Source organism: Camelus ferus, chromosome 5, assembly GCF_009834535.1.
Source record: "Camelus ferus isolate YT-003-E chromosome 5, BCGSAC_Cfer_1.0, whole genome shotgun sequence".
NCBI lineage: Eukaryota > Metazoa > Chordata > Mammalia > Artiodactyla > Camelidae > Camelus > Camelus ferus.
The window spans coordinates 48,839,623-48,862,727 of NC_045700.1; the positions used below are offsets into that span (position 1 = coordinate 48,839,623).

A 23,105-nucleotide genomic window follows, 5' to 3' on the forward strand; every position below is an offset into this window, starting at 1 on the left:
GGTATAGTCACTTATATTTTTAAAACAAAATGGGCAACAATACTACCAAATAAAGGCTAATAAGAAGAAATTTAAAAATTGAGATAGACTGTTTGGTGAAAGTGGAGAGGAAATGAGTTTATGGAGAGTGGTTTTAGTACTAGTGGTCAAATCCATTAGGTCACATAAGTTGTGTAGATAATGTGGTCCATCATGATGATCACAACGGAAGCCTGGGAGTTTGGGGGAAGGAAAGTTGCCTGAAAGATGAGATTAAGAATTCAGACCAGGGAGCTGACCTATGAGTTTTCATTATCAAGCAGACAAAAGTGGTTGAATGGTATCAGTTATACTTTAACTCATTAGGGGCCTTTCAGGAGAAGGAGGGGGGTGAGTGAGAAGGGAAACCCCCCATCAAGAGTAGGAGGACACAAAAGGCACAGAATTTTTTTAGTTTTTTTTTCTTCTTCTTCTAATCTGGGTCCATCCATCATGCCATGAGAGGTTCTCTCATTGGTTGTAGGTTGGGTAGGAGGTGGAGTGGAATGGATGATCCAGAGCACAAGTCAATAGTAATATCTATTTATACAATGGATGCAAGATAAAAATGATAAAGTTATAATATAAAGCATTCTCCATTCACCCATGCTCCATGTACTTCAAATTCTAAATCTCTTCACTTATTTCCAGTAGTATCCATTTAAAAGTAGTGGAGGACAATGTAAGCATCTAGAAAAATGTAGATGAAAGAGAAGAAACTTTTCTAGAATCAAAATAAGTCCGGGAGTCTTTAAGTCTTCTTTTTGGCTTTTATCTCCTAGTAGATTTCACAGTGCTGACGCACAGAGCTAACCAGCTGATTCTCACACTGTCACCGGAAAGTGGACTATCTTGGTCTCCATGAAAGATGCTGTGATTTTTGAAACCAGGTAGGGGAGATACTTTTTTTTTTTTTTTTTGAGAGCTCTGGCTGTTCTGAGTGTGTTAGAGGGCTTTTTTCCCCCATCAAAACCCTGGGATGATTCAATAATGAACTGATTGATCCATTCATTCATTCACTCAACAAGCATTTATTGCACTTACTACATGTGGGCTGGATGTTAGGAATATATAGGTAAATAGGATACAGTCCCTGCCTGCAAGGAGCTCAAGTCTAGGGGGAGAATCAGCCATTAAAATGTATGAGGCTCTAAGTGCTTTTCTATGTAGTTTCAAAGGCTAAAGTGATAACCTTGGAGAAAGAAAGTTGTATCTGTTAAAAAAAAAAAAAAAAGAAAGAAAGAAAAAGAAAAGCCCCTTCCTTTGAATGGAGTTGAGCTAAAGAGAAGTCTTTTCTTATGTTTATGAGAAATTCCTTCTGACTTTTCCAAGGGTTCAAATAAAATCCCCAAATCCTCCCACTATGAAGTGGGTGGGAAGCAGAGAGACTGGGTTAGTCCTTCTGTATTGACTTGCCAATGACAGTCCCTCTGAGGCCTCTCACTTTTCTTCTTTGCAGGTCACCTGAAGCCTGGGGCTGCCCCATCTCTCTCAGGATTTGGCAGACAGTGGAAGTGGTGGTGAAGGAGACAGTGGTGGTCAATGTTATTTGAGCAGGGTCAGCAGGCCCCGGAGCTTCCTGAGTACACGATGCAGAAGGCTGCTTACTATGAAAACCCAGGACTCTTTGGAGGCTATGGCTACAGCAAAGCTGCTGACACTTATGGCTATGGTGCCCCCCATCAGCCTTATCCACCCCCTGCTGCTGCCAACTCCCTGGACACTGATTACCCAGGCTCTGCCTGCTCCATCCAGAGCTCTGCACCTCTGCGAGCCCCAGCCCACAAGGGGGCTGAACTCAATGGCAGCTGCATGAGGCCTGGCACTGGGAACAGCCAGGGTGGGAGTGGTGGTAGCCAGCCTCCTGGGCTGAACTCAGAGCAGCAGCCACCACAACCCCCTCCTCCACCTCCGACCCTGCCCCCATCCTCACCCACCAATCCTGGAGGTGGAGTACCCACCAAGAAGGCCAAGGGTGGGCCCAATGCTTCTAGCTCTTCAGCCACTATCAGCAAGCAGATCTTTCCCTGGATGAAAGAGTCTCGACAGAACTCCAAGCAGAAGAACAACTGTGCCACTGCAGGTAGCTCTCTGAGGGGACTCACTCCCAGACTGACCCCAAGAAGCTAGCTCACCTAGGTAACAAGAGACTCAGGGCTGGACGTACAACTTTGGAGGCCATATGTCTAAACTCTAACTCATGCAGAAATATTCTATTTAGTGTCTCTGATTGGGGTCATATCCTTACAGTGACAGAGTGCTGACTTCCATTCCAGGCGGCTGGCACCATTACTGGACAAGTCTCATAGTTATTAATAGACAGCTCTTCCTTATACTGACCTAATATCTGCTTTCCTGGGCTGCTGGTCAGAACTCAGCTCTCTCTTCCAGCCAACAGTTCTTTAGACCTTGAAGATAGGTATTATGATTCCCAGGTTCAGGTGGTTAGGTAGCCCATATCACATGAATCCCACACTCCCTTAAATTAACAAGAACTAAAGTCTGTGGAGTGCTATGTTAAGAACCATGTTAAGTGCTTTACAAGCATTAACTAATTTAATTTTCCAAAGAACTCTTTGAGGGAGGTGTATGATAACACCCCACTTTACAGATAAGGAAACTGTTAGAAATAAGTCACTTGCCCAAGATCACAAAACTACAAAATGGCACACTTGACTCCAACCAGGGCCTGCAGGGCATAACCATGGAGTTCTACTTGGCCCACCCCAGCCCAATTCTCCCCATCTCAGCAAGTCCCTAATGTGAAGGGGTATATCCTAGGGGAAGAGGATGTACTCAAACATGAGCAGCCTTGGGGTTTTCTCCCTGGAAAGGGAGACCCTGGAGTTGAGAGGATCTTCTGTAGGTTCATTCAGGGTGTGTAGAGGAAGACAGGCAGGGCCAGGAGCTCTGAGGCCTGCTGTCTCCCTCTGCTCAGTTGGCTTGGTTCCTGAACTTTTCTGGCCTTGTGTTCTCTGATGTACTTTTATTTCCAGGTAGATAAACTGGCTCCCAGGTCCAGAGCTAACTTGAGGCCCAGGCTGTAGCTAGCTTGTTATCAGGCCTCTGGGGCTGCTGCACCAAGACGAAAGTGTCTTCAAGCCTGTAAGCTCCTTCTCCTCCTGCCCCTCCTTCCCAGCTGCAGGCCCAGGCCCTCCCTCCCAGGAGAAATCCATTTGTCTTCCTAGGGAGGGAGTGGACAAGCTGTGAGAGGTGGGTGGCAGGGGCTGTGGAAATCAGTGTTGAGACTGCTGCTCCCAGCACTGCAATACTCAAAATATGCCCAGGCTGGCCTTGGATCCCCTAAAACTCTGGGGCAGTGTTTTTATGGTTTGTAACTTTCCTGCATTTGGGTACAGAGTCCATAGGTGCAGCTGGGCTGGAGTGAGGTGCCAAGATCTCTACCCTCATTCCATGCTTCCTAGGGTGCTTTGCTCAAGAGCCAGCCTCTGAGCAAGGCAGACTGGGGCTGCCTCCTGAGCCCCAACCCCAGCAGCAGAGGCTGGGAGGAGCATTCAAAGAAGTCTTCTTTGACAAGGGGAGGCCTTACCAGCTGCTACTAGTCTCTCACTAAACTCCTCCACAGCCCCGGATGGGATGATGGACGTGGTTGAAGGGGAGGGGCCGGGCAGAGTGAATTGAACTTCAGAAGGCAGATGAGGGTTTCAGGTGCGACTGATAGGTAGGCCTGGAGCCGTTGAGTTCCCCCTGGGAATCTCACCTCTCAACGCCCCTCCTCCACTCCAGTTAGGATTAAGGGAGGGAGGGGTGAAGGAAGAGGAGGGAGCCAGGGAAGCACCCCTCTCTGGGCCCTGGGTGTCCCCACCTCTTAGGCTCAGCGTCCCCTCTCTCTCCCTCCCTGCCCAGGAGAGAGCTGCGAGGACAAGAGCCCGCCGGGCCCAGCGTCCAAGCGAGTGCGCACGGCGTACACAAGTGCCCAGCTGGTGGAGTTGGAGAAGGAATTCCACTTCAACCGCTACTTGTGCCGGCCACGCCGCGTGGAGATGGCCAACCTGCTGAACCTCACCGAGCGCCAGATCAAGATCTGGTTCCAGAACCGGCGCATGAAGTACAAGAAGGACCAGAAGGCCAAGGGCATCCTGCACTCGCCGGCGGGTCAGTCCCCAGAGCGCAGTCCGCCTCTCGGCGGCGCCGCTGGCCACGTGGCCTACTCCGGCCAGCTGCCACCCGTGCCCGGGCTGGCCTACGACGCGCCCTCGCCTCCCGCCTTCGCCAAATCTCAGCCCAACATGTACGGCCTGGCCGCCTACACGGCGCCGCTCAGCAGCTGCCTGCCACAGCAGAAGCGCTACGCGGCGCCCGAGTTCGAGCCTCACCCCATGGCGAGCAACGGCGGCGGCTTCGCCAGCGCCAACCTGCAGGGAAGCCCGGTGTACGTGGGCGGCAACTTCGTCGACTCCATGGCGCCCGCGTCTGGGCCGGTCTTCAACCTGGGCCACCTCTCGCACCCATCTTCGGCCAGCGTGGACTACAGTTGCGCCGCGCAGATTCCTGGCAACCACCACCATGGACCGTGTGACCCTCATCCCACCTACACAGATCTCTCGGCCCACCACTCGTCTCAGGGACGCCTGCCCGAGGCCCCCAAACTGACGCATCTGTAGCGGCCGCCAACAGCCCGAACTCGCGGCACAATTACCTCGTTTGTTTGGGTGGCGGGGGTGGCGGGCGGGGCCGGCGCGGCAGCTCGGTGACTCCCCCTCCCTCGCTCTGGCCCGGTCGCTTCCTTCGGGTCTCGGGCCAAGAGCGGCCGAGGCGCAGGCAACTGGGCCTCCTCTCCAGGCGCGCCCTCATTTGGGTGACTCGCCATAAATCAGCCGCAAGGATTCTCCTCTGTAAGCCTGACAGTGCCGTATCATGCGGACCGAGGGACTCTAATCTGGTAATGGTGTCCCGAAGGTAAGTCTGAGATCCATGTGCGGCGCTCCTTGCAGAGGGACCAGAGCCCGGAGAGCCCGGGCCTGACCCGCGTCTAATTTAGTTGCGGAGCCCTTAATTTATAAGCTTCTTCCCGTCAAGATTGCATCGGACTCAACGATCTGTATTTATTATTTGAAGCGAGTCGTTTCGTTTCCCAGATTATTTATCCTCGTCTTAATGTATTTATGTGTATATTTGTAGAATTTCCCAGCCGAGTTTAGGAACGTGCTCCCAGGCCACCGGGGGCCCCATTTCACCTCTTTAGTCCCCTTGGTCTGAACTAGTTGAGAGAGTAGTTTTGAACAGTTGTAACCGTGGCTGGTGTTTGTAGTTGATGTAAAGGATTAAGACCGCAAATTGTTCTTCATGGGTAAGTCAGGTGGCCCCGTGGCGTGGCAAGACACCCGTTACTCATTTCTGAACAGCCGCAGCCCTCTCCACTGGACACAGTTTATTGATTTCAAATTGTCTGGTACTATTTGAACAAACATTTAGAATAAAAAAAATTTCTCAGTCAGAAGTGTATCTGTGTTAATCACACACACTTGCCTTTATCTTGCGTACAATCCCGGTGGAAGGCCCCCCAATAGGCTGACCCTTTGAAATATTTTTTTCCATTTATTTGGAATCTAGTACATAAATTGGTTCTGGGGATAGTTGATTATATTCCTGCTGTTGACATTAGGGGATAAATATCTGAGGATACAAACCTAAAAGTGTTCTGCGAGGGATGATTTGGGTAGGGCTTTTCACTGCTGCCTGCTTTGCTGTTTCTACCGTTCTCTTTCTAGACACAAATCGACTTTTTTAGGTTGCATTTACATTGGGGAGGGCAGAGCTCACTTTTCTGCGTTAAGTAGTTAGAAAAAAAAACTGAAAGAAAATTGACAATCAAAGAAAAGACACAACAAAACTCATAAGAAGAACTGAGCTATGAAAAAGCTAAGGTGCAGAAAAAGAAATGATCGTTTGAAGCCACACACTTAAGCTTTTTCTCTAGAAAATGCTGTCAGATTTTTTCCTTTATAGAAGTCGGTGGTTCATTTCTAAAGAAAACAAACGTACCCCACGATGTAAAGTAATAAAAGTTTCATTAATGGAACAAACAAGTATAAACACCTGTTTAACTCCTGTTTCTTTGTACAAAATGGGCAAAAACATCTTCAAGGATTTATAACAGTTTTGTAAATATTCCCGTGGCTTTAGCTGGGGTGGACTACTTACATCCGCTTCTCTAGGAAGAAACACTTGGAAAACGCCTTCAGAAAAGGTTCATTTTTTTTTTTTTTTTTGTATTTCAGTAAAGTCGGCCCACGCATCTTTATTTGGTTTGACAAATAATGCAACTCCTACTACATCCCCAGTGACACAAGGTGAAATTCCTATTGTGTGGAAATAATTTAACTTCTAATCTTATGGTGGAACAATCGTTTTTATTTGGATGTTTGTGTTTCGCTAAATAATGATGGATCAAAAATAATATTTAGTTTCCTTGTTCCTTTGTGCTGTTTTTAAAATGGCATGTTAGATTGGGGGCGGGAGGGTATTGTCTTTTTGGTAAATTTCACTTTATCAGAGCAGGTTTAAAGTATACATGTTGTAGAAGTGTATCAACAGAATAAATGACTTCAACCGAGGGGATATTTTACCCACTTCAAGGCTTAAAATTGTTTTTCTATGAAATTTGCATCCATAGGCAGAATTTCTAATTGTTTTGTGAGAAATTATTTTTTAAGCTATTAGGGAAATCAAAGAGCTTGCTGCCTTGCAGGGATTACAACCACCTTTCTTAACTGGCTAAATATTAAATAGATGAATTGTCAGGCTGTTTAGATTCAGCCCGGTTTTCCCTCATCTCCTCTTCCTACTATAAATAATAATAAAAATACATAATGCATCACGGCTCCAGGCGTTTTCCAGCGCGGTGTGTTACCGCAGGAGTATCTGCTGAGTCTGCGGGTGTCTGCAAGGCCCCAAGTGTCATCTGTGGCTTAGGCTTTCATGGATTAGATTTTAAACGATGTCTAGCCCGGCTGACATTAGCTTTCCCTCACACTCAGGCTCCAAAGAAGTGCAGGGTTGGGGGCTCCCTCTCCAGGCAGCCGCAGCCGCCCGAGGCATCTCTCGATAGTCGAGTAGGAGTTCGCTTGGGACAAATCTGCGGTCCTCTCTCACCGAGGCTTCCAAGAATGGTTCCGATACGTTCCTGCCATTGGCGTGTCATGTGATGGGCACACTCCGTCGCTCCCGGCGCGCGTGGGGGCGGCGGCGAGCCTGGGGAGGGCACTTCCCACGCGGCCGCCGGCCAGAGCGAGAGCCCGGGACCGCGCACAGACATTTAAAACTTCATAAATTATAAACAAGCCTCCTTGGCCTTCGCCGTAAATTCTGCTCCTTTTGAGCCCGCAATTAGTGTTAGGAAGCACCGGAGTCTAAACACAACCACTCTCTGAAGCGCCCAACTGCCCAAGGCTGCAAACCTTTATTTATTTCCCCAGGCCACCCCTCTGCACCCCGAGGTTTGCACACAGTCGCCTCCCCGCCCCCGCCACCGCCCGTGGTATACACTCGACTGGATTCCTGCTCTGCGAAGGAAGGTCACAATAGCTGCTCTATCGGCGGAGGCGCCCGCCTCCTCCCTCCCGGGTCTCGGAAAAGCTGAGGAAGAAGAGTGGGGGAGGGGAGCCCGGCCTGGGCAATGGCGCCCCGGGCTCAGGCCTCTCCTTCTCCCGGGGAGGACTAGCATCGGAAAGGGGCCAGTGGGCAGCCGAAGGAAACTGCGCCCCTCCCCAACCCCATCCCGAGACTTCTTCCTGGGGAGCGCACCAAAGCCTCGAAGCTGCTGGCCCCTCGCCGCCGGGCGCTGGGTCGAGGGTGCCCGGAGCAGCAGGCCTCTCGAGAGCGGCGGCGCCATTGTGTTCGCGGCCCCGCGACTGGGAGGCTGCACAAAGGCAGCGCGGGGCGGACGCCGGCAGGTGGGGAGGGGCCGGGCCTCGCTTCGGGCTTTGGGCTCTGGAAGGTTTTCCTCGTTTGCCCAAAGGGAGGAAATGGTTTTTAGGCTCCGGCCGTGGCCAGCTCTGCCTTTTCCCTGTAGAGACTGGTTTGGGGGAGGTGGGATCAGGGACGTTCTGGGGGATCCTCCTGAGGCCTGAAGGGGTCAGGGCCTCAAGCTCAGGCCCATGGATGCGGGGCGGGGGGGGCGGTGGCAGTCATTTGGGAGCCCCTGATTGTTCGGTTGAGACAATCAAACATGAATTAAAGCAGAGTAGAGATAAGGTGGCTGGAGTGGCCAGCTGCAAAATAGGAGGTGGGGGTGGGGAAAGATTTAGTCAGAGAAAGAGCTTGCCCTGGCTACCAGGAGAAACTTAGGACCCAGCCAGGAGTGGAGTGAGGAGACCCAATTGAGCAAACCAGGGGGATGGGGAAGTTGTGGAGGAAAGGCCCCTGTAAGGAAGAGTAGTCCCGGCCCCTGGAAAGGTGGTAAGAAAGGGCGATTACACATTCTGCCTCCTGGCTTTCAGACCTCAGCCTCATCCAGGGACCTGACAGAGAAAAATCTGCCTCTGATGGAATCATTAAGTTAACCATCCATTTGTACCATTTCTTTGTACAGGCTTTCAAATGAGAGAGAGGGAGAGAATATAGAGTGAGTACTTTCTCCTTGGTGCAGCCCTAAGCCTAGTCCCTATCAGAGACACATCAGCCAAATTGGTTTCCCAGGCCCCAGAGGCTGCTAACTTTGCTGAAGAGGACTTTCTGAATTTCTATCTGTAAGGAGTATTATTAAAAGATAGTGATTATCTATACTAGTTACTCGACCCTTCTCCCTCCCCCATTCTGTACCAGCCAACTGACGCTTGACTGAAGTGATTTTCTCAGCCAGTAGGCTTGGGAGTCTAGGCTCCCCATCTGTTGAGGTTTTTCATTAGGGAGGGTGAAGAGGATGTGTGTGGGTGTATGTTTGAATAACAAAAAAGAAACCCCACATTCTAATAAAAATGTATTTCTCTGCTTGACCTGGGGGAGCCAGAAGCTTGTTTACACCATCAGTATTCAAGGGATGGTCACAGGCCTGTTTTGACTTTATCCTGAGAATTAGTTGAAGGTTCTGATTGAAGTCAAGAATTGGTTTATCCCAGTTACAGATCTAGGAAGGTCCTCTTTATCTGGCAATTCTTGGCATTACTTGGTTCTTTCAGAAACTGTAAGAAAAGAATAGGATGAACAGAAGTTTGTATTAAATAAAAAAAGAAAGAAAAAAAGAAAGAAGGTTCCAGTCCCTACAGGCCCATATATAGCCTGATCACTTAAGGGAACTGCAACTTCCCAGAGAGGGTTTAGCTAACAGCGTGGGTGAGCAGACCTATACCTAGACACTTTGGGCATAGGGAGCTGAGACTGAGTGGCCAGTACACCCTCACCACCTCTCAGGACTGGCTAACTTAGATCTCTCCTGCAGAAGGTCTAGATGGAGACAAAAAAGATTGAGTGATGAATCCTATGCACTTACTGCATTGGTGGAGAGGATTATCACAGCGAATGAAATCATTGTTCCCTTGTCTTCTACTCCAGCTACAAATGCCCTTATTTTGGGGTCCCAAATTTGGTGCCAAATGAATTCATATACCTGGCCGAAAGCCCAAGCCTAAGCCCTTTCCTCAGGTCGCACACCCACCTTGACAAGTTGGGAAAGTACAAAGACAATTCAAACACTCACTCTCAGACCAGGTCCAGCCTGAAGCACAGAAGAAAGGTTTCCACACATGTAGGAAGAGCCAGGGTAAACAGGCGTCCACTCATCTGCAGTAGCAGAAGCAGGTGAAGGATCCCCGAAAGATCAGCATGGTGCAGGATACTACTTAAGTCTTCTTGTCCTAGCTCTTGTGGCAAAATATCTTGACTGGTTCCTATATGTAGTCTGGATCATTTTAATAGAATAATAATATCTAGAAAATCATGGAAGTAGGATTTTAACAATAGAAAGGGACCAAGATCTTAATTTAAATCAGGTATCAGGTACCAGGAACCCTGGTACAGATGAAGTGTTTTTTCTGGGGAAGAGGACCTAAAACCAGGCCAAGAAGACCTGTTGGGGCTTTTTTGAAGGAGGGGAGAAGAGCATCCCTGACTTCTGAGGAGACAGGGAGAAAGCCTTTTGATGACTCTTGTTCAGAGAGCTGCCCTACGAATACCGCATCCCTCTCTCCACCTCCTCCGCAAGGGCACTAGGCCGGGCGGGGAAACTGAGTCGGTAGAGCTGAGTTCGATGCAGTGTCAGAGCCGGGACCAACCCCCCGCCCCCTTCACGCGTCTGCTAACCCCTTGGGGCCGCAATGCTGCCATCCCCGCCTCAGGCTAAAAACACACAAAGGAGGCCCTCATCGGTCCTCGAAACGGGGGACAATCGGGGGAGGGGGCTGGCGTGGACCCCGAGTCTGAACACCTCCCTCCCTCGCGGTGAACAATAGACGTCGTCTCCCCGGGCGGTCGGCGGCACAAAGGCCGGCTTGGGCCGCGCCACCATGTGACGCGCTCGCTCGGCCTGCTCTCCCCGCGGCAGGCGCAGGCGGCGCAGCGCGGAGAGGCGGGCTGCAGCGGGTGGGTGGGGTGGGTGTTCCTGATCCACCTGGAACGCTTTCGGAAAGACAAACGGTGAGTTAATCACCCAACCGGCTGGCGGCCGCGTCCCCCTAGCCCGCAGGGAAGCTCGGGGAGGGGCTGGGGTGAAGGTAGGCTCTGTGTGTGTCTTGGGGGGGGGGGGGGCGGGAGAGGTTAGTCCTATTAAGAGTTCATCAATCACCGGTGTGCACTTTTCGCTCGACAGCGGTTCCTTCTACTTCGGAGCAAGTCTGGGCCAGCTGGGATTCGACCAGAAACCGCAAGCGGAGGAGACGCAGGCACGCAGGCTGAGCTACCAGAGGGCGCGACCCGCCGCCCGTACACTGCCGCGCGACGCGCGAGGAAAGTGCCGACCGGTCACCTCCTCGCACCCGGGCCGCGCTGCCGCCTGCCAGCCCCGCCCGCGGACAGCGCGGGGCGCCCCCGCCTCCCCGACCAAGTGATTCTGCCTCCCCCGCCCCGCCCCCACGCACCTCCCGCTCGGCCCAGTGACACCCTTAAATGCTGCTGTCCCTCAGCCCCCCGGAAAGGGACAAATCCATCTCTGAAGGCAGGACAAGAAAAATCCCAACGGGTCTGAAGGTTCTTGCGAACACTGTTTTAAGACTTTTATAAAAGATACTCCTAGGGATCAGAATTCAGGGGAGAGTCTGAACTAGTTTCGTTCTCTTATTTACCTGCAAGAGTGTTTATATGGGAGGAAGCAGGGTGAGTCCTGTTGAACTTGGAACTAAACTTGAATGCCATTTAAAACAATAAAAATATACTTCAAGCACCAACCACAATGATATGCCTCTTCTCTCTTTTCTGATGTCAGGGAAGGATTGGAGTATTTTTACTTGAGCTCTTTTGGGTTCATTTTAGAAACACCGTAAAGGGATAGACTGCAAGCTGAGGGGCGGGTGTGTGTGTGTGTTGTGGGGGCTGTTCACAGCAGGAAAGCTTGAGTGAGAGGCTGGGGGAGCACTTTTATACCCCCTCTTGAGTGGTACCTGTTGTCTTATTTGCAAATTATAAGAGTTCTGGGCTACCCTCTCTCTGACCTTTTTTTCTGAGTGACATCAGCTAAGAAGTTTCTGAAGTTAAATGTGTTACCTCAGCTCACAGGAAAGAGCCCTGAAGGACAGAAAGTCCCAGCTTTCTCCTCCTCCCCTCAGTCCTCTTGTCTCTCACTATCCTCTTGGGTGGAAATAACTTGCTTTGGAGAAATGTTCCGCTAACATTTTACCTCAGATAGATATTAGCTGAAACATTAAACCTTGCACAGTGTCCTGAACTCCTTGAGCAATTAAAATACTGGCCCTCCTGTCCTTGGTTCAGAGTCCTCTGTCCTTTCACCAATACCTACTATGTGCACTGTACTGGGCTCTGGGATACAGGATTGAGTTACTAATGGTGTATGCCCTTTGATCTCCTGGGAGAGAAGAAGAATAATCCTAAAAGTGTGTGACACATGCTGTCACAGAGGTGTGGCCAAAATGTTCCTGGAATAAAGAGAAGGAGCTAATCATGGTATTGTAGTGTCAAAAAAGGCTTTTCAGAGGAGGTGAATTTAGGTCCTTGAAGTATAGGAGATTTTTAGGCCTAGGAAGGAGGGACATACCTGGTGGAGAGAGCAGCACATGTAAAAGCAGGGAGGAAGAACAAGATCTGGACCTGGAACAAGAAGAGTAGTTTGGAGTGAGGCATCTGGCTGACAGAGAGGCCGTGTAATGGCCATGGAGAGAAGTCTGGCCTTAATGTGTGGACAATGGAGAGCCACTGAAGGTTTTAAGCTGGGACATGAGGTTATTTATTTGGAAAGCTAACTCTTGGGGTCAGTGTGTCTGACTGAAGAAAGGAGAGATAGGAAGGAAGAAGAACAAAGGAGGAAGCTGTGGCCATATTCCAGCCTAGAGAGAATTTAATTTAAAGAAGATGAAGAAGAGAAACATTTAGGAGGAAGTTAAATGTGTTGAAGAATTTACAGGTCTTGGTGATCAATTGGATGAGTGAAAAGGAAGTTGCAGATAAACAAACAACCCAATCAAAAAAATGGGCAGAAGACCTAATAAGACATTTCTCCAAAGAAGACATACAGATGGCCAACAGGTACATGAGAAGATGTTCAATATCGCTAATTCTTAGAGAAATGCAAATCAATACTAAAATGAAGTATCACCTCACAGCAGTCAGAATGGCCATCATTAAAACGTCTACAAATTATAAATGCTGGAGAGGGTGTAGAGAAAAAGGAATCTTCCTACACTGTTGGTGGGAATGTAAATTGGTGCGGCGACTACAGTATGAAAGTTCCTTTAAAAAACTAAAAATACAGATACCATATGGTCTATCAATCCCAGTCTTGGGCATATATCTGCAGAAAACTCTAATTTGAAAGGACTCATGCACCCCAATGTTCATAGCAGCACTATTTACAATAACGAAAACATGAAAACAACCCAAATGTCCATCAACAGATGAGTGGATAAAGAATATGTGGTGTATATATACAATGGAATATTGCTCACCCATAAAAAGAATGAAATAATGCCATTTGCAGCAACATGGATAGATCTAGAGATTATCATATTAAGTGAAGTCAGAGAAAGACAAATATCCTATGACATCATTTATATGTATAATCTTAAAAAATTATACAAGTGAACTTATTTATAAAACAGAAATAGACTCACAGACATAGAAAACAAACTTATGGTTACCAAAGGGGAAAGCAGTGAGGCGGGGAGGAGAGGGATAAATTAGGAGTCTGGGATTAACATATACACACTATTATATATAAAATACAGAACCAACAAGGACCTACTGTATAGCACAGAAAACTATATTCAGTACCTTGCAATAACCTCTAATGGAAAAGAATCTGAAAAAGAATATATATATATGTATAACTGAATCACTATGCTGTATACTTGAAACTAACCCAACAATGTAAATTAAATATACTTCAGTTACAAAAATGATTAACAACAACAACAAAAGTTGTGGAAGTTAATCCCTAGGACTCAATTTTGAGTCCTAAGAGGGTAGTCAGGTAATCCACCCCAATGAATAGAGGAGGAGGAAGAGACTTTGCAGAAGAAATGAATGAGTTTGGGTTAGGTCTATGTACTTTGTTTTCTGCTTTGCTAACTGACATATTGTGTGACTCTAAGAAATTCACTTAATCTTTCTGGCCTTCAGTTTCATCATCAATGAAACAGTCAATAAAGATATCTACCTCATAAGTTTGCCATTAGAGCTGTGTGTGTGTGTGTGTGTGTGCGTGCACGGGCGCGTGCACATAGGCATTAGGTATTATCTTCATCAGGTCCAAGTGAGTGACCTATATAAAGCTAAAACCTAGGGAGAACATCCTTTTACACACACCATGCTGATCAATACTTAGATCCTGGGTGGCCAGTGAGAAGTAAGTCTCAGGGAAATGGAAAACAACACCCTACTGTTTCCCAGATATTGAATCTAAATTAATGCTTAGGACTAAGTCAGAGCAGATTGCTAATCAGAGCCCCTCCGCTTTGGGAGGGTACTCTCCAGAGAAACATGCAGAAATGTGGTCTTGGTATCAGTCCACTAAAGAGGGGGCCTCTTAGCAGATGTCTGAAAGCTTCTGTGCTTTTTTATACCATGTGTCTTTCAGGGAAAGCTCGAAGCCACCCATTCTCTTTGAACCTCCTTAAGCTTCCTTGTGGCACAATGTTGTATAGGAAAGAGTGTTGAACATCTGGCCTTGGCTGTTTACATTGGGCATGACTATAGTAAGTTGTTTATCTTTCTTCTGTGTTAGTATTAGCATTTGTAAAATAGAATTATGATAGTATCAAATCAGATAAGGAAGAATGACACTTTTTGGAAAAACTTATTTTTCACTTACCAGATTGGCAAAAATTTAAAAAAATTAATATTCAACTGATTTGGCAAGGGTGTGAAGAAACAGGAATTTTCATATGTTGCTGGTAGAAGTATAAATTGATTCACTTCTATCTAAGGAGAGCAATTTAACAATATATATCAAAATTGCCAAGGCAAGTACATTAGACTAAGTAACTTCATGTCTATGAGTTTTTCTAATAGGCAAAAACTTGAACACATGTTTGTAATAACAAAAGACTAAAAATAAGCTAAATGCCCATTAATAAGGAACTAGCTAAATAAAATTGTGGTAGGTGTATACAGTAGAATAGCATGAGGTTATAAAAATAAACCAGGAAGTTCTGTATGCATTTACATGAAATGATCTCCAAGATATAATAGGGGGAAAAGCATGATGCAAAAGAGTTGTAATATGCTATCATTTGTGTAAAAATGTGGGGAGATATATCTATATCTATCTATGTACCTAATTGTATAAGTATAAAGTATTTCTGGAAATATATAAGAAGAGTGAAGAAACTTAAAAACTTGGTTTCCGTGTGAAGAGGAAATAGGTGGCTGGGGAGCTGGGAGGAAGAAAGACTTCCACTGCATACCCTTTTGTACCCTTTGAATCTTAAACCATGTAAATTTAAATTTCTTACCTGCTATAAAAATAAAGGAGAAAAAAAAGAGATGAGTACAAGTATACGTGTACCTGTGTGTGTTCACATGTCCTTGTTTGTACTTGCTTATCCAGCTACATTAATCTAGGGCTACCTCTTGTGTCCTCCCAGGGCCCTGATGCTGAGCAAGCTCAACAGGAAATGAATGGATCTTTTACCCTTGCTTGGTAGAGGGTGTGGAAACCCAGGTTCAGCTCTGCCCTTTCTTGTGGAAGCAGCTCCAGGTGGGACCTTAGAAGTCTGGGGCAAAAGTTTAGCAAACAAATGGCAAAGGGATGGCTGCAGGCCTCCCAGTCAGCCATGCTGGCTGTGTGCTCTGCCAGAAACAAGGTGCCTCCTTGGACACTGTGTGCTGTTGCTCAGTATGGAGGCCACCACAGTGCAGAGGAGGGGCTGCCTGACTCCCTGCCCTTTTTTCAGACTGTGGAAATTCAAGAGACCCAAGTTGGTTCTCTCATTTTTTTGCAAGATGCTTTGCCTTTAACTTCTAAGTAAAGTGGCTTCTCTGCTAAAAGGAGAGGTTTGATGTTGCTTATCTCTAAGGGGCCTTCTAGCATTGACATCTTATGCTGTGAAAGGTCAGTCGTTGGCCAGAGTAACAGGAATAGGCCAAGGGATGGTTGGCCCCCTGGGGATCCCTAGGGCTCAAATGCTCATTCCAGACAGTTTGGGAGAGATGGAAGGAAATGAGAGTTGGCTCCTCTCTCCGGAGACTCCCATTCCTACTCCTTCCTTCTTCCAATTGCCTCAGAGCCACTCAGTTTTCTCTAAAGAGATTGGGAGAGACAAATCCCTTTCCTTCACTTCCTACCACGCCAGCATTCTCAAAGCACTATTTTGTCAGCAAAACTTGGGAAACTTCTCCTGACTATTTCTTACGGGTATTTTCTGGAACTTCAGCTCAACTGGATTTAAGTTTGACCTTGACCTTGACCTCTCTGCCCCTACCACCCAACAGGCTTCTGGACACTTTTCAGGCATAATCCTGCTTCAGCTAGCCATGCACTCTCATCATGCTGGGCAAGAATCACCCCTCTCTCCCCACACTGTCCTCCACCCCAGCTTTTAAAGTAGAAAATTTTCAAAGTGTGGTTCCAAAGAACCCTGCTCTAGGGGTTAGGTAGGTACATACAGTAGAATAGCATGAAGTTACCAACAGGCTTATTAAAAAGAAAGACCCTGGAGTCAGACCTTTTGGACTAGAATCTCTGGGCAGTGGAGTAGAGAGGGCCATGGGGTGAGGGGGGTAGGCAGCCTGAGGAATCTGCACACTGCACATTTAAATAAGCTTCTCTGCTGATCCCTACCCACATAAAGTGGTGCTGGGAGCCAGTAATCTAAGGACATCCTTTAGCCAACATTAGTCATAGTGAAGACACACTGATCTGCCCATTTTTATTTCTGTCCAACAAACTTGATTGAATGCCTACCATGTGCCAGGCATGGGGTGGTCCCACGAGCCTCTCATTCACAAAGCTCTCAGGGAAAGGCCCAGCACACTAAACTCTTCTCAGGGCAGGGCAGGTTATCAGACATCCATAGATTTAGAATTCCTGTCCTTAGGATCCCTTCTATCCCTACCTCTGTCTTGGGATAGAAGGATGCTGCAGAGAATGGCAAATCTTGCTTGAGAGAAAAGATCTCCCCTTTTTACCCCAGTGAGCAAGAGCCTTTCTATCCTTTGGGGCTGTGGAGCCAAGAGTTTACATGTACTCAAGCGTCTCCAAGGGATAACACAATGGGACTTGTGGAGAGGGGTTGTAAGAGGCTTCTCAGGAACAACTGTAAACATACAGAAGACCAGACCGCCACCCTCCATCACTTCTGTCTGCAGAAAAGAAGCTTGTTGTTCAAACGGGAGAGAAAGGTAGTCATGGGGGTTGGGTAGGGGTGGCTGCTGTGGTGAGCAGGATGGGAGCGATTTCAAAGCATTCCTACATCAAACACAACCTGGCAATCAGATCCCTCTGCCGTCACCTCCTGCTGAGAACTCACAGCACTAGGACCCAGCGGGGCAAGTTACCCTCGGAAATCCATGACTTGAATAAGCAATAAAATCAGTAAGACATTTCTCCCATATTCTGTGAATTTCCAGGAGACAAACTTTAAAGTCACTCAAAATATCATATATCTTTATACATATACTTCTCCCAATATCTTCCAATATCTCCTTAGAAAATTATAGATTCAGATTTTCCTAGAGTATGTTTATTGAATTGCTAAGATCTGTGCCAGAAATGATTCCCTTATTCCTTTGGTTTGAGAATATATTTTCCACACCTAACCCTCATGTAACAAAAAGGTCTTACAAACTAGGTCCTTGGCAAATGTTTTTTGAATCTCAGCCTGAGACGACCAGTGTCTTGACTTCAACCTGAGCAAGTCAAGAAGCAGGCAGGAGTGGAGATGGCAACTCTGAGCCCCAAGGTGTAGAGTATGCCAAAGGCTGGGAGATTCAAAGGAGTAGAGAGAAGGGTGAACAGAATGTAGTTTTCTGTATGCAATTATTGGGGAACTGTTACTGGGTCTGAACAAATATTGAACATCCCACCCACCCACTCTTAACCCACAGCCTGAAAATAACACAGTTTTTAAAAATCTCATTCTCTTTCAGGACATTTTCTTCTCTTAGCAAAAGCTCAATCTCTAAAATTTTGCTTCAGGGAAATAGTGTGGACAGCTTATGGGTGCATCAAAGTCAATACTTAACTGGAACAGGAAGGATCCAACATTTGCTCCAAATGCTTAGCAGCAAAAACCTGGTCCTTGTTGCAATGAACACTGCCAAGTCACCAAGGCTGCCTGTTTTTCTTGAAACCTTAGAGAAAAGGCCCTTAATCTGATAGGTCTTGGTCAGATTCGCCAGTCAGGCTGGGTTTTCTGTCCTACATCCTGGGTTGCAGTCAGCTGGATGTCTTTCTCCAGAGAAGTTTACAAGGCCACTCTTCCTTCTTGACCCCCTAGGGCCTCTGGACCTCGAAGCTGAGATCAGATGTGTACCTTTTGAGAGTGGGTCTTACTGTTTTGAGCCAGGAGTGTGAGATCTGAGACGTTATACTGGTAAAAACTGGCCATTAAAGTCTAGCCAGCTGGTGGGATAAGGGGGCATTGTGAACTCAGCAGCATCTGATCTGCTGATTCTTTTGCATTAAGGATGCAGAAGGAGGACAGTGAAGAAATGCATCTATATTTGAAGCCTCAGCTAGCTCTGAAGAGCTCTGTCATTTCCCAACCAAGGTGCTAGAGAAGAGCCTTTACTTTTCTCTTTTTAAAAATTATTTAGGACCTTTGTCATGTGTTTGGGCTATAGGAGATAACTGAAGTAGCAACACCAAGTTTGAAGGGCTATTTCAGCACAAGATTTTTATTTCCCAATTAAATCCAAGAACTTCAGCAGTGCAGGAACCCCAGACCCTTAGCTTTGTGCTCACTCCTAGGTGTCTACCCTTTACCCTCCTGGCTCAGTTTCAGCCTCACCAGTGGTAACACTTTTGGTGTGTGTTTATTTATTCACAAGTTCATATCCCTGTAAGGAACTGGCTCCCTGGTCTGTGATGGCTTATTTTCCAGACTTCCTCAGAGTGGAATTTTAGGCAAGGGCTCAATCGTTCTTTCATGACAAGTGGATCAGTAAAAGAATAATAAAACCTTGGTCACCATAATTCAGAGGCTGTAATAGATCAAGTTCTCAAGGGCACTTGATTAAGCCAAGAGTAGACTCTTTATTCACACAGTTTTAGGAAACCAACCTCTTTCATTACTACTGTGTGTAAATAACATTTAATTTGTTATTTTTCCTACAGCCCCAAAGAGGGAAACATTAAAAAAAAATGTTCAAGGAAGCTGAAAAGTTTGTCAATGTAAAGCTTGCCTTTGTAATAATCCTTCTACTCTTCATTTCCTGTGCCAATAGCACTTTTATTTCCCGTCTCTCTATACTCAGTAAACAAAACCATATTATCAAGGGAAAGACGTGAGCCCATTAACATTGTGAGCCCTCAGATTTCACTCGCAAGAGACGACGCAGCACTTATCTAATGGAGCAGAAGCTTTAATTGCTTAGAGGTACAAGCCCGTCCAAACCTCTGAGATCTGACCGGTCCCTGGGAAGCCTTTGCGCCCTACAGCCAAGCGCCTCGAAGAAAGCGTGCACAGCACCGGTGCGTGTGCCAGCCTCCCAGGGAGGAGCACAGAGAGGGTTCCACCTCAAGGGCAGATTCTTTATTTTGACAGTGTAGACAGAGGGGGAAATCTGCTTAACTTCCCACAAGGCAGAAACTATCTTCTGTCCAAATCAAAACCTGGCACTCCAACACTCGCCCTTATGCCGCCACAAATGGAAGGAGTGGAAGAAGCTGGAGAGAATGCTGTGAAGTAAAGTGAAAATCTAGTCTAAAAGTGAAGATTTTGTGCCGCCCCAGGTACACAGCTCCTACAGCATAAAATTTAGTCCCAAGAGTCTGAGGGAGGGGAAAAAGAGAGGGGAAATTTAACATCTACTCCAGTTTAGAAGAGGGATAACACCAGTGCTACGAAAACTGAAAAAGCATAAGGCTCAAGAAAAAGGGAAGAGAAATAAATTTACCTTCTCCGGAGAAGGCTAGGAGCGGTCCCCAAGGGCCGAGCTCCACGCTTCCTTTTAACCCTTTCCCCATCGCGGCGCCCACCACCCACTAGCCACCCATGATACAGAAGAACATCCCCTACATCCTCTTGTCCTCACCCGAGCGGCTAGTCCTGCCTCTCTGCCCCTACCTGGTTCAATACCTGTCCGGGGAGTAAGCGACCCGCGCTCTCGCCCCGCCCTTCCCCAGGCAGCCCCGGGCGGGGCGCCTCTCCTCCGGGCCTGGGGTCGTTGGGCAGTGACCTCCCGCCGGTTTGGCAAAGTTGGCGGCGGGGCAGGCGCGTGGAGCCGCGCGCCAGCCGGGACCCGAGCCGTGCGGGGACAGCGCCCATTGGCCGGCCGGCGCCACGTGGCCAGCCCCGCCGCTATATTAGGCCACTATTTACCCTCGGCTCGCTTGCCATGGCTCGGCGAGGGCAGCTCGTGTAGAGAGGAAAGGCAGAGCGGCGCAGACCGCGGCGGTCCTGCCAGCCCCGCACCCGGGCCCGGCCAACGCGCTCAGGTGGGTGGGCCGGAGTCATGAGCTCCTACCTGGACTACGTGTCTTGCGGCGATGGCGGGGGCGGTGGCGACGTGCTCAGCTTCGCGCCCAAGTTCTGCCGCGCCGACGCCCGGCCCGTGGCCCTGCAGCCCGCCTTCCCCCTGGGCCGCGGCGACGGCGCCTTCGTCAGCTGCCTGCCCCTAGCTGCGGCCCGAGCGGCGCCTTCGCCCCCGGGCGCCCCTGCGCAGCCTCCCGCACCGTCCCCGGCCGCGCCCGCGTTCGCGCCGTGCCCCCTGGAGGGGGCCTACGAGCCGGACGCCGCAGCTGCCGCGGCGGGGGCCGCGGACTACGGCCTCCTGGGGCCCGGGCCCGCTTACGACTTCCCGTGCGCGCTCGGGCGGCCGGCCGACGACGGCGGGGCACACGTCCACTACGCCACCTCGGCCGTCTTCTCGGGCGGCGGCTCCTTCCTCCTCAGCGGTCAGGTGGATTTCGCGGCCTTCAGCGAGCCCGGCCCCTTCCCGGCGTGTCTCAAAGAGCCGGCCGACGGCCACTCCGGGGCCTTCCAGACTGCTTCCCCCGCTCCTGGCGCCTACCCCAAGTCCGCGTCCCCGGCCTCCGGCCTCCCGGCCGCCTTCAGCACGTTCGAGTGGATGAAAGTGAAAAGGAACGCCCCGAAGAAAAGTAAGTACTTGGGCCCTGGACCGACGGACCCAACTAGGTGTGGGGACGGAGTTTGCCCGGCGGAATTGCGCCGGGAGCTCGCCAAAGCTGTTTCTCTGGACCGCAGTTTGGGTTTTATGGGGAGAACGCGGTCCGGGCATTACTAAAGTAGGCGAATCACTTGGGCGTGCTCCGAGTGCCAGGTGTAAAGAAAACTGCATGAAGAAGCCCTCCGTGGAGCTTTTCTCCCAGCACAACTGTGTTCAGAGGCCCAGGAGGGCTGCGCGGTGACTGATTCTCATGTAGCCCCAAGGATCAGATCCCCCGAGACCTGCCATCGCGTCCTCTCGCCCCGCTGACGCCCTGTCTTTACGTTGCAGGCAAACTCGCCGAGTATGGTGCCGCCAGCTCCTCCAGCGCGATCCGCACGAATTTCAGCACCAAGCAACTGACAGAACTGGAGAAGGAGTTTCATTTCAATAAGTACTTAACTCGGGCCCGACGCATCGAGATAGCCAACTCACTGCAGCTGAATGACACCCAAGTCAAAATCTGGTTCCAGAACCGCAGGATGAAACAGAAGAAGAGGGAACGAGAAGGGCTTCTGCCCTCCACCACGCCTGTGGTTTCCCTCCAACTAACCGTCTCAGGAACGAGCCCCACGAAGTCTGGCAAAAACCCGGGAAGCCCTTCTCAGGCCCAAGAACCTTCATGAGGTTTAGTCATGAGGCTGAGGAACCGCGGCCTGCAGAATTCATAGGCTACCCACCTCTACCTAGACTTGCCAGCTCAGTTTGGAATGGAGGTGGGCATGGACAGAAATAATTGAGGTTTCATTTGGGAGAGGAAGTGTCTTAGTTGGCTTCTGAGTTCCAGACCATGGGTGTACAGATAATAACTTGAAGTCTAAAGTCACTCATTTGTTTATTATTTGTGTCTTATCAGGGAAAAGGTGCCGAGCCACCAGCCCAGCCCTGCTGCTATGTTGCCTAACTTAGTCATATGCAATTCTCACAATTCTTGAGTACAGAGTGGTAGAGCATTCCTTACTGAGCTCTGCCAACCCCCTGATGTGCTCAGAAGAGCAGCTACCCAAAGTTTTATCTGGTTTTAATTTAAAAGACAAGGCTATATGTATTCAGCTTCTAGAGTTGACCAAAGCTTGTTAGAGTTAGGGCCTCCTGGATGTAGCTAAGCTGCTTCAATGATGATCTTCATATTTGCACTACAGTTTTTTTTTTTTCTCTTTAAAAAGCGGTTTCTACCTCTCCATGTGCCTGAGTGAAGATACAATCACTGTTTAGTTAGTAGCTGAACAAATCTGCAGGGTGGGTAGAGATCCTGAACCACACCTTGACTCCAGTTACTTAAACTTGAATGTAAATATATACAGTATGTATATTTTTTAAAAGTTTGCTTGCAGTGAACTTACATGTGACATTTAATGTCATAGCATGTAAAGGATTTGAACTTTTTTTTGTAATAAAAATGACAGAATCTGCTATTCCTTTTCCTTATGCTCCTTTCATTTTGATTATCTTTCTTTAAAGATGATTAGGTTTCTTCTATTTGGAACTTCTCAATTCTGCTATGGGAATTTGTTAGGTTGACAACTGTAAAAACAATACTTTTTAGAGGTTGTGTATGCAAACAAGTTGGGGACAATTTTCTGAACAGTTTAAGGGAGAAAAAAAACCCCTACTATGCCCAATATCTTCCCAAATATGGAAGTATTTCCTTACCTTCAGTGCTCTACCTTTATGGCATATATAGATGGCACATGAAATTGAGGCGTCCACTGTGGGAGTGTTGTAAAGCCAAGGAGATATAGCAGAGAGATTCCTTGTTCTTTTGTCTCCTGCTCTCAAAAGGAAGAGGAAGGGCAACTTGAAGTCTGTGTTAGTTGGTTAGTGTTCTCTGAAGAAGGCAGCTGCACATCAAAAAGTCTCAACGTCTGAATTCCCATTTGCAAAGTGAAGAATTACAAAGGAGGCTGGGAGAGGCCAGTAGTCGGAGCTTTCCACTTCCTGTAACCCAGACTGAGCATCTAGCCTTATAAGAGAGCACAGAGGGGTCTTTTTGTTTTTAAAAATGAAATATTTTCAAATGAATTCTTTGGAAGAAGTACAAGCACAAAATTTGAAAGTTGGCAAGAGGACATGTGGCAAAAACCCTCAAACTTTGTCTCTCCACCCAGCCCCCAGTTCCCAACCCTGAAGGC

The 23,105-nt window shown here is 48.2% G+C and overlaps 2 protein-coding genes and 1 long non-coding RNA gene across 5 annotated transcripts; 2 read left to right on the plus strand and 1 right to left on the minus strand.

Annotated features, from left to right (window-relative positions):
- Positions 1–1,514: 1,514 nt before the first annotated feature.
- On the plus strand, positions 1,515–11,363 carry HOXD3 (homeobox D3). Of its 3 annotated transcripts, XM_032479735.1 has the most exons (5): positions 1,515–2,101; positions 3,886–4,938; positions 6,261–6,332; positions 7,458–7,934; positions 10,784–11,363. In XM_032479735.1, the coding sequence occupies exons 1-2, from the start codon at positions 1,561–1,563 to the stop codon at positions 4,641–4,643; spliced, it is 1,299 nt and encodes a 432-aa protein (XP_032335626.1). In that variant the 5' UTR covers positions 1,515–1,560; the 3' UTR covers positions 4,644–4,938; positions 6,261–6,332; positions 7,458–7,934; positions 10,784–11,363. The 3 variants fall into 3 exon arrangements, with proteins under 3 accessions (XP_032335626.1, XP_032335625.1, XP_032335627.1); XM_032479734.1 differs by having other exon boundaries at positions 6,261–7,934; XM_032479736.1 differs by lacking the exons at positions 6,261–6,332; positions 7,458–7,934.
- LOC116663676 lies at positions 9,023–20,381 on the minus strand. The gene is made up of 3 exons (XR_004319954.1): positions 20,272–20,381; positions 9,677–9,905; positions 9,023–9,161 (listed from the first exon to the last, which is right to left on the minus strand). It is a non-coding gene; the product is annotated as an uncharacterized LOC116663676 (long non-coding RNA).
- On the plus strand, positions 19,946–22,380 carry HOXD1 (homeobox D1). The gene is made up of 2 exons (XM_032479738.1): positions 19,946–20,905; positions 21,265–22,380. The coding sequence occupies exons 1-2, from the start codon at positions 20,260–20,262 to the stop codon at positions 21,597–21,599; spliced, it is 981 nt and encodes a 326-aa protein (XP_032335629.1). The 5' UTR covers positions 19,946–20,259; the 3' UTR covers positions 21,600–22,380.
- Positions 22,381–23,105: the final 725 nt, after the last annotated feature.